Here is an 11,410-nt window from a genome sequence, read left to right as displayed (position 1 = left end):
TGTTCAAATGATCCAATATTTCAGCAAAAATCAAAGATTAGAGAAAAAGTCCAAAAACTGAAAACACATTTGTGTATCAGAACTTAGTTTTTTCTTCTTTCCTCTCCCATTAATCATCTCACCACCCCTCACATTTATCTGCTGACCCTTTGGAGGGGCCCCACCCCTAGGTTGGGAACCACTGGACTAAACTACCTAACTGTATATAAAGTAGTGTAAACTAGCTCCACCTCCAGCAGCTACAACAGTAACATGCTGCTCTAACACAGTTTAAGAGAAGATGAAAGTTTGAACTGAGCTCATTCTTCATATCGTCAGTGAATCTAAAAGAAAGGTTTTTGTCTTTGACCATTGTTAAGAAACGGACAGTGGATGTTATTGTGCATTAGAAATAACGACAATGTGTGCGACACCTCCATGGATTGTGTAAATAGTTATAATTGTTCTATTATCTTTACAAAACACTTTGACACGAGCAGTTTAAAAAATTACATTTCCAAAAAAAGTGTGCTGATTTTTTTTCTCCTTTTCAACCACCTTTTAGTTTTTCCATTATTCCATAAAGAACAGGACAGTACATTGTTTATTTCACCTGTGTGTTGATTTTCCCCAAAGTTTTTTTTTTTTTCCTTAAAGGCAGATAAAACGTCCAGCACGTCTTTTTTCTGTTTGTTTTTCTTTTTTGTGGTCATTTTTCAGAGTTCATTCAGTAAGAAGCAGAGAGATTAATGCAGTACAGGCCCGGTGGAGAAAAACAACAGTAAAGTACACAATAGAGAGTACAGAGACAACATTTGTTTGTTTGTTCATGTACAGGTTTCCATCACTGCCACATGAATATAACTTATTAAATAATCGCAGTTCAGTTTTTTTTAATTACCATTTTTCTTTAAAAGTAAACCAAACAAAGCTGTTTACAGAAATCAAACATGCACGTTATTATTCACTGTCCAGGAAAACATGGTGAACAGGAGTGTGTGTGTGTGTGTGTGTGTGTGTGTGTGTGTGTGTGTGTGTGTGTGTGTGTGTGTGTGTAGGATCTTTAACTTGCACAATATTGATAAGGAGGTTATTTTTGTTTTGGGAAGTCCTTTAAGCTGTTTTCTTAAATTTAAAATTGTATTTTGATATTTGAAGTAAAAATGCAGCTTTTTCTCTCTTTTTAATATGAAGATTAATTATTTTTTTGGATTAATCAATTAATTGCTTAATCTATAAAACATCAGATGGCGACGACGTCTTCAACAACAGTTCAAAACACAAAGATATTAAACAAAGAAAAACAGCTGGAATCAAATTGACAGCTTTTGATCAGAAAATAACAATCAATGATGTATAAAAGTGTCAATCAACTGATCCATTACTCACTTTGAGGACGTTATATCGGACTCTTGGCGACTGTGAGTCATTATTTTCTGACTTCAAATAAGATTTTATAGACTCGATTAATTTTCTGAGCTTTCAAACTTCAACATTATCAACATTTCCATTTGTTTTTCTCTGTCTGCAGCTTTAATTTATAGACAAGAAATCAGGATGTTGTGATTTTTATTTCTTGTTTTTTCCTGTAGTTGTTGCTTAATTGAATTCTTTCTTTAACAATGAGCCTTTTAATTCAACTTTAACCAGTTTGATTTCTGTGCAGCTGATTTGTGACTTTAGATTTTATCTTTTATCTGTGAGTGAAAGCTGCTCGGTATAGAAGTCTTTCAGATGTTAAATACTGTACAGATGACCCTAAACGAAACAGTGGGAAACATCCTTTAACTTGATGTACATAAACTCATTTTAGGGACTTTTACTTTCCTCATAGCTCAACTCAGAAAATCAACCAGCTGCAGTTTGAAATCAACCTTTATAGTAACAACATGCAGCCAGAAAACCTCCACTGAACTATAACTAAACTAATGGAGCTTTATACAATGTGTGTTTGTACGTCTGGATTCATGTTTTACCAAAAAAAAAAAAAGAAGCAAAAATAAAAAATCTCTGTTGACGTTTTCAGTATTTCAGCTTTTTTCATTAGTGACGTTTTTGTATGAAAAACAAAACAAACAGCTGCAGATCTGAGCTGTGATATCAGTTCAACTCCGTCACTGCTCATGAAGGGAAATGATAGAAGTCAAAAGTGCTGAAATTGTGATTTTATTTTTTATAAATCATAAACATGTTGGTTCATTTTATTTTGGAGGGATTACGGAGTGATCGTTAGCAGCAGAGACGGCACTGAATGAACACGGCAGAAACACTCGAAATATTTTAGGTTTTTATGAATCGGACCAACAGAGACTGTGTGTGTGTGTGTGTGTGTGTGTGTGTGTGTGTGTGTGTGTGTGTGTGTGTGTGTGTGTGCTAGCCAGAGGAGCAGCAACCCCCGGCAGGCGTGGCTTGTGGTTCGTCGTCGACAATCTGTACGCCCCGCCTACTTGATGCCGATTGGCTGGCTCCGTTGCCCTTCAACCTCTCCTCGGCCTGAGCGGTTTCCATCATCCCTAAAAACACACACACACACACACACACACAAAAGTGAGCTCCTTGTATAATTAGAAGTGTACAACTTATATTTTCTATTTCACCTCAGCTCTATGTTCCCACAGCTCTATGTTCCCACAGCTCTATGTTCCCACAGCTCTATGTTCCCTCAGCCCTATGTTCCCTTAGCCCTATGTTCCCTCAGCTTTATGTTCCCTCAGCTCTATGTTCCCTCAGCTCTATGTTCCCTCAGCTTTATGTTCCCTCAGCTCTATGTTCCCTCAGCTTTATGTTCCCTCAGCTCTATGTTCCCTCAGCTTTATGTTCCCACAGCTCTATGTTCCCTCAGCTTTATGTTCCCACAGCTCTATGTTCCCTCAGCTTTATGTTCCCACAGCCCTATGTTCCCACAGCTCTATGTTCCCTCAGCTCTATGTTCCCTCAGCTTTATGTTCCCACAGCTCTATGTTCCCACAGTTCTATATTCCCTCAGCAATATGTTCCCTCGGCCCTATGTTCCCACAGCTCTATGTTCCCTTAGCCCTATGTTCCCCTCAGCAATATGTTCCCTCGGCTCTATGTTCCCACGGCTCTATGTTCCCACAGCCCTATGTTCCATCTGCCCTATGTTCCCTCAGCCCTATGTTCCCTCAGCCCTATGTTCCCTCAGCCCTATCTTCCATCTGCCCTATGTTCCCACAGCCTTTTGTTTTTGATTGACGGGTCAGATTTCTCCTGATAAAGGAACATGCTTCTTTCTTTACTGCTGCGTCAAATTGTATTCCTGCTATTTTAAACTCCAGCTGATCCTGACGTCAATTAATCTATCGACAGCATTGTTTTTATGGGCTTCATTTCCTGTTTACGTCATCGTCTGACTCACTCGAAAACCTCAGATGGGATTATTTCAGTACTGATCTGGATTTGTCAGTGTTTCCTTCAGCACCTCTTTTGCTTTTTATTGTCTGCTGTATGAGGTGCATGACAGGTGTTGAGACCATAATGCTTCTTAGCTTTTTATCTTTTGGAAAGGCACAAAGTGAGATATTAAAGCTTTTAGGAAGCTCTCACAATTTGGACCAATTTGGACCACACAGAGACTTCAGAGCTCATCAATCGATCCTTTTATTAACCTATTTAGTCCATATGGTTGTTTTCATTCTACTCTCATCAATTAGACCCGGGGGGGGGTTTAGGAATAATCAATCAGTGCCAACACAAAGCTTCCCTGCCCAGATTTTAATTGTTTAAGTAGCCCTTGTGATTTCAAAGCCGGACTCGCTATTATTCAACTTCCTAAATTGGATCTAGTGAAAATCATCTGATACTGATATTCTTGTTTTGTCTGAAACTTGGATAAACAAACATCTATCACAGACAAAAACATCGCAATTAAATGTGATGATGTTTTTCCGTGACAGAGTTTTCATTTGTATAAAAAAACTTAAAAAACTAAATGTCAGTTTCTCAGCAGACGATCTGAAAACTTCTTAATGAGCATTTTAACACTGTTGTAGGTTTTTATAGAGCAGAGGCACGATCTGATCTCATGTGGGACAGACCTTTAAAAAGAGGGAATGAAGGGAGGAAGGAAGGAAGGAAAATAAGACAGGAAGGAAGGAAGGAAGGAAGGAAGGACAGATGGAAGGAAGGAAAGATGGAAGGAAGGAACGACAGAAGAAAGGAAGAAAGGAAAAGAAGACAGGAAGGACAGAGGGAAGAAAGGGAGGAAGGAAGGAAGGAAGAAAGGGAGGAAGGACAGATGGAAGGAAGGAAAGATGGAAGGAAGGAACGACAGAAGAAAGGAAGAAAGGAAAAGAAGACAGGAAGGACAGAGGGTAGAAAGGGAGGAAGGAAGGAAGGAAGAAAGGGAGGAAGGACAGATGGAAGGAAGGTATGACAGAAGGAAGGAATAAAGGAAAAGAAGACAGGAAGGACAGAGGGAAGAAAGGGAGGAAGGAAGGGAGGAAGAAAGGAAGGAAGGAATAAAGGGAGGAAGGACAGATGGAAGGAAGGTATGACAGAAGGAAGGAAGAAAGGAAAAGAAGACAGAAAGGACAGAGGGAAGAAAGGGAGGAATGAAGGGAGGAAGAAAGGAAGGAAGGAAGAAAGGGAGGAAGGACAGATGGAAGGAAGGAACGACAGAAGAATGGAAGGAAGGAAGGGACGAAGGAAGGAAGAAACGGAGGAAGGACAGATGGAAGGAAGGAACGACAGAAGAATGGAAGGAAGGAAGGGACGAAGGAAGGAAGAAACGGAGGAAGGACAGATGGAAGGAAGGAACGACAGAAGAAAGGAAGAAAGGAAAAGAAGACAGGAAGGAAAAAGGGAGGAAGAACAGAGGGAAGAAAGGAAAGAAAGATTAACAAACATTTTTTCTAGTGTTCGGGGTTTTCTTACTTTTACAGAGATCCAGGAAGAGTTCCTCGATGCCTTTATTTAGTTTGGCTGATGTGTGGTAATGTTTGGCTCCCACCGACTCTGCATAACTACACACACACACACACACACACACACACACACACACACACACACACACACACACACACACACACACACACACACACACACACACACACACACACAGACAACACAAAGGTATAATGAGCACGTTTAGATCACTTCCACGACAGCGGAGCAGCTCCACGTGGAAAAATCAATGTTCAGTGTGTGTGTGTGTGTGTGTGTGTGTGTGTGTGTGTGTGTGTGTGTGTGTGTGTGTGTGTGAGCAGCTCTCACCTCTCAGCCTCCTCCACTGAAACATGTCTGTCTTTGTCCAAATCGATTTTATTACCTGCAGAGAAAAGAAAAAAAGAAAAAAGCACACGTTCAGTCGGACCGAATGAATCAGTAGAGATCCGGTTCTGATCACACGTCAAACATCATTTATGTGTCAGACGCTGTTTAAGCATCTGACGAACACATATGGTGCTTTTCCACTATACAGTTCTGATACTAAGTGTGATGTCATCAGACTGCCGGCTGCTGATTGGTCAGAAGAGTTGTCGCTGGAAGAGTCATGAGCACGATGTACTGAGAAGTAAAGACGGAAGAAAAGGAAAATAAGACAAGAAGGAAGGAAGGAAGAAAGGAAGGAATGAAGGAAAGAAGGAAGGAAAAGAAGACGGGAAGGAAGGAAGGAACGAGAAGAAGACAGGAAGGACAGAGGGAAGTAAGGAAGGAAAGATGGAAGAAAGGGAGGGAGGAGGGAAGGAAGAAAGGAAGGAATGACAGACGAATGGAAGGAAGGAAAGAAGGAAGGAAAAGAAGACAGGAAGGAAGGAAGGAAGGAAGGAAGGAAGGAAGACAGAAAGGAAGGAAGGAAGGAAGGAAGGAAGGAAGGAAGGAAGGAAGGAAGGAAGGAAGAAAGGAAGGAAGGAAGGAAGGAAGGAAGGAAGGAAGGAAGGAAGGAAGGAAGGAAGGAAGGAAGGAAGACAGAAAGCCTCATACAGCAGCAAATACACCATCGCCTCCATGTCCTCCATTGTTTATATGTTTGTGTCGCGTATTAAACGAAGTCACGGCAGTTTCACGCAGCGTTGCTATGACGACCCCGCTCACGTTGAGGAGGAACTATAGTAATGGGAAAGGTTCCTGGTACCAAACCGAGCCGAGCCTAGTTCTTCATGCTGTGTGTTACATGTCATTAATACTTGCAGCTCTCTTGACTTTCACTATGAATGAAAAGCAGGATACAAATTAAATGTATTATTATGTTATTTAGAATTTTAAAAAAACACCAAAATTAGATGATGAAAAACAGCAGATCTCATAACTGGTATGAACACATGATGATCATCATCAACATAATCCAGTTAATTCCCTCTATGAAGCCACACACGGACTGATATGAATAAACCAGAGCAGAAACAAACAGTCTGATGATGGTGATTTATGCACCAGTCTATTTCTGTTTCCTGTCAGGCAGAGTTTAAACTAACTGAAACTTATAAAATATCAATTTCTCTCTTTCTTTTTTTTTTTTATTGTAAGTGTTTTTCTTTTTCACACGTAAATATTGTTTGTATGTTTTATACAGGGTTTTTTTTGTTTATATATTTTTTATTTGTTTGTTTCTTGCTTCATTATTTTCCTCTTCATATTGTATGTTTATGTTCTTTGGCAATAAAAATGAAAAAATATTCAATTTATAATGATAGAAAAAAAAGAAAATTGTCAAATATTTGAGAATGTTGTGAATGTTTTGCTGAATTAATTAATGACATGAAATTAAATTATTATTAATCAAAAATCAACATAAATGACTGTTTACTTTGTCTAATCAATAACTTATTCATTGTTTCAACCAATAAAATGACTTTATCAATTAAAACTGGTACTTCAAGCAAAAAAAAGACTCAACTTAAAAATCAACATATAAAACTGTTTTATGACTATCTGGAAACTTTAGAAGTGAAACTAACAATGAATTTAATCAGTAAATCAACCATTTTCTTTCTCTTTAATATATTGTTTTATTCATAGAGTCAGAAAATATTGATAAAACACATTTTAAAGTTTAAAAACAAATGCTACTGAGATAAAGCTTTAATGATAAAGTGATCAATAATGAGAGTAAGAAGCGTTACTCACCTACTATACATAAACAAATCTCGTTCCCCAACATTTTCCTCAACTCTTTCACCCAGTTCTTCACCTGCAACACAAAACAAACTTACATGAATAATTAATTAACAACAAAAACAACACTGCGCCGTGTGGAGTTATCTGAAACCGTCACCATGGCAACCTGGACGGCGACCAACGGATCAGCTGACTGACTTTAGTGACGGCTGCCATTAACGGAGACGCTGACTTCGGCGTTTGGTTTTTATCAAAGAGTCGATCGAGACGCTGAAATCACGTCACGTGTTTTCTTGTCACAGTAAAACTGAGACTGATCATGAAAAGCAGCACGAACATTTGCCCATAGATCTTTATGTATTCTGAATCATTTAAATCATCTGTGTGTGCAAACAATGGGCCGCTTTAAAATGCAGATCCATTTATGATTACTATCTCTGATTTTTGTTGTGATTTGGCGTTATATAAATAAAGATTGATTGATTGATATAGTTGTGCAATAATTCACCAGACTATTTTCACTTTTACCTGCCTTTGTTTTTATTCTATGATGGTCGTGACTGATCATGTTTGATGCTGACTTTATGTATGATATGTACTATATTTAAATACCACTGTGATTCACATTTTCACATCACATTATCTTCTCTTCTCTTATGTTTAATATGAGTTGGGGGGGGGTTCAAAGTGAAGTCCTTACCTTCTGAAAGGAGTCTTCGTCTGTAATGTCGTACACTAGTATGGCTCCATTGGAGTCTCTGTAGTAGATGGGACCTAACGCATGAAAACGCTCCTGACCTGCTGTGTCCTGCACACACACACACACACACACACACACACACACACACACACACACACACACACACACACACACACACACACACACACACACACACACACACACACACACACACACACACAGAATAATGTTAATCTATCCAGTATGATTATGGGTATGAATGAAAACAAAGACTAACAGACTGATCTTACCCAAATGGCCAGGTTCACTCTTTTCCCTGTGATGTTGAGCTTCTTTGTGAGGAAGGACGCCTGCAGAGAAGAAGAAGCCATCATGATCAGGATGTGAAAATGACTGTTTTCATTATCCACTAATCTGTTGATCACTCTCTGGATTCATTGATTAGTCGATTAGACCGACAGTCCAAGGTGACGACGTCTTCAAATGTCTCGTTCATCTTTCGTGTCAAATTGACCCCGTCTGTTTTGACTGTTCCTTCTTTCCTCCCTTCCTTCCTTCCTTTTGTCTTTCCTTCCTCCCTCCTTCTTTCCTTCCTCCCTCCTTCTCTCTTTCTTTCCTCCCTCCTACCTTCCTTCTTTCCTTTCCTCCCTTCCTCCTTTCCTCCCTTCCTTCTTTCCTCACTTCCTTCTTTCCTCCCTCCCTCCCTTCTACCTTCCTTCTTTGGTCTGTCCTTCTTTACTTCTTTCCTTTCCTTCCTCCCTCCTTTCCTTCCTTCTTCCTTCCTTCCTTCCTCCATTCCTTCTTTCCTTTCCTCCCTTCCTCCTTTCCTTCCTTCCTTGACTCGAGGACGTAACATCCGTGACGTCATTATCTTGATTTCTCTTTTTTAAACAACATTTTGACGGATTTATTTGTGATTAGAACTTTAATCAATTCTTTCATTGAACATTAAATATTTTCCCTTCTAGAGATCATGTGTGCATGTGACGGAGGAATGCACAGTGCATGTGAGAGGTGCAGCCCTGCAGTCAGTAATGTGCTGTGTGCATGTGATTGAAATATTCAACTGTATTTACATTAAAGTTTTAACCAAGATTATGCAACACAATGGGGGTTTTTTTTCTGACTAAATTTAAGTTCCCTGTTATAGACTAACATGCAATTTTGTAAATTTCCAGTTTATTCCCTTTAATTCCCACTGAAAGTTTCCAACCCTAGTACCTTGTGATTTATTTCATACAACATAAAACCCATTTTTTTCCTGAATGAAAGATTTAACCTCTTCGTCTCACTCTTGATATTCTGAGTAACAAAGGTTGGTTCAAACTGAAGTATGGAAACATGTATTTCCTGAATGTGCAACGGCCGTGTTTGATTTGAGTCAACACCAACCTGTCGAAATATGTTCATTACACCAGGAAGTGCAGACGTGTACTAACAGACGTGTGATTTGAGACACAGCACACAGCTCTGATATTATAAACACTAAACAGTAATAAATGAAGAGTTAATAACAGTCCTTTTCATCCTAATAAGGTAGAAACAATCTAAACTCTGACTGAGCTCCTGCCTGATTTCTATCACGTTGATTCTGTGAAAAGTGCCGAGTTGAGTCACCACACCTTCCTCCTCTGCTTTCTGTAAGACGCAGTCACATGAATATCTTCATGGAAACGTGACCTTTGACCTCATCGCTGTTGGACCACGGATTAACATACTGCCGTACTTACTTTGCTTTAAATCTCTCTGCAGAGAAGTGAAGCCTGAATAACTCACATGTGAAAAATCTGAATGCACGTTATGAGGCTTTATGATGCAACCTTCAAAGCACTTTAGTAACTTCTCATATTGTGTAAGAGGACATCCGTCTGTTTTGTTTTAACCTGCAAACCTCGGACAGTTTCCAGCAAAAAAAAAAACTCTGATGAAAACCCAAAAGGTCAAAGTCCGTCTGGGTAAAAGGTTGAGTTATTTTTTCTTCCCACGCATTTCAGATTTATTGGCCCGCTCAGTGGGAAAGTGACTGTCAGTGTCAACAAGAAGAAGAAGAAGACTTATCTCAATGACTGAGAGAGAGAGAGAGAATGAGAGGGAGACAGAGAGAGAGAGAGAGAGAGAGAGAGAGAGAGAGAGAGACAGAGAGAGAGAGAGAGATAGACAGAGAGAGAGAGAGAGAGACAGAGAGAGAGAGAGAGATAGACAGAGAAAGAGAGAGAGAGAGAGAGAGAGAGAGAGACAGAGAGAGAGAGAGAGACAGAGAGAGAGAGAGAAAGAGAGAGAGAGAGACAGAGAGAGAGGGGGGAGGAAGAGAGAGAGAGGGAGACAAAGACAGAGAAAGAGAGAGAGAGACTAAGAGAGAGAAAGAGAGACAGAGGAAGAGAGAGAGAGAGAGATTTATCACTGAGGAGGCTGGAAGAGCAGGAATATAACTATGTATTCATGCAGAGAGATAGAGAGTGAGTGAGTGTGACAGAGAGAGAGAGAGAGAGAGAGAGAGAGAGAGAGAGAGAGAGAGAGACTAAGAGAGAGAAAGAGAGACAGAGGAAGAGAGAGAAGAGAGAGAGATTTATCACTGAGGAGGCTGGAAGAGCAGGAATATAACTATGTATTCATGCAGAGAGATAGAGAGTGAGTGAGTGTGACAGAGAGAGAGAGAGAGAGAGAGAGAGAGAGAGAGAGAGAGAGAGAGAGAGAGAGAGAGTGAGTGTGAGGTCCATCAGCTGACTGGGTGTGTTGTGGGTCATGTGCTCTGACGTCTGACCAAGGTGAGAACCAAAACTACTACGATTAGTTCATGTTAGATTAATGAGTTATTTATTTATTTAGTGTTTATCAGTGTTTTCCCACAGAGAGACTCTCAGTCTAAATGCATCATTCTGGTTCAATCTGTGAGCAACATGAAGAGGTTTTATTCATATATATATAACTACACTGAACACAAATATAAATGCAACACTTTTTACTCCCCATTTTTCATGAGCTGAAAGATCTAAAACATTGTCTATACACACTAAAGACCTGTTTCTCTCAAATATTGTTCACACATCTGTCTAAATGTGTGTTAGTGAGCACTTCTCCATCCCACCTCACAGGTGTGACATATCAACATGCTGATTAGACTTTACTGTTACTGTAATACTGCATACTACATCACTCATAATACTGCAGTACTTTTACTGTAATACTGCATACTACATCACTATAATACTGCAGTACTTTTACTGTAATACTGCATACTACATCACTCATAATACTGCAGTACTTTTACTGTAATACTGCATACTACATCACTCATAATACTGCAGTACTTTAACTGTAATACTGCATACTACATCACTCATAATACTGCAGTACTTTTACTGTAATACTGCATAATACTGCAGTACTTTAACTGTAATACTGCATACTACATCGCTCATAATACTGCAGTACTTTTACTGTAATACTGCATACTACATCACTCATAATACTGCAGTACTTTTACTGTAATACTGCATACTACATCACTCATAATACTGCAGTACTTTAACTGTAATACTGCATACTACATCACTCATAATACTGCAGTACTTTTACTGTAATACTGCATACTACATCGCTCATAATACTGCAGTACTTTTACTGTAATACTGCATACTACATCACTCATAATAC

At 39.3% G+C, this 11,410-nt stretch overlaps 1 protein-coding gene across 1 annotated transcript in view; it reads right to left on the bottom strand.

Moving 5' to 3' along the window:
• Positions 1–420: 420 nt before the first annotated feature.
• rab21 (RAB21, member RAS oncogene family) overlaps positions 421–11,410 on the bottom strand; it is an 18,079-nt gene continuing 7,089 nt past the window's right edge. Inside the window, exons 2-7 of the mRNA XM_062443491.1 lie at positions 8,047–8,106; positions 7,757–7,864; positions 7,066–7,129; positions 5,212–5,266; positions 4,873–4,961; positions 421–2,492 (exon numbers count right to left, since the gene is read on the bottom strand). Of these exons, the coding sequence (XP_062299475.1) occupies positions 2,353–2,492; positions 4,873–4,961; positions 5,212–5,266; positions 7,066–7,129; positions 7,757–7,864; positions 8,047–8,106 (516 nt within the window). The 3' untranslated portion in view covers positions 421–2,352. The remainder of the gene's footprint in view (positions 2,493–4,872; positions 4,962–5,211; positions 5,267–7,065; positions 7,130–7,756; positions 7,865–8,046; positions 8,107–11,410) is intronic.

This window comes from Scomber scombrus, chromosome 22 (assembly GCF_963691925.1).
Source record: "Scomber scombrus chromosome 22, fScoSco1.1, whole genome shotgun sequence".
Classification (NCBI taxonomy): Eukaryota; Metazoa; Chordata; class Actinopteri; order Scombriformes; family Scombridae; genus Scomber; species Scomber scombrus.
This window is presented reverse-complemented; position numbering and strand designations above follow the sequence as displayed.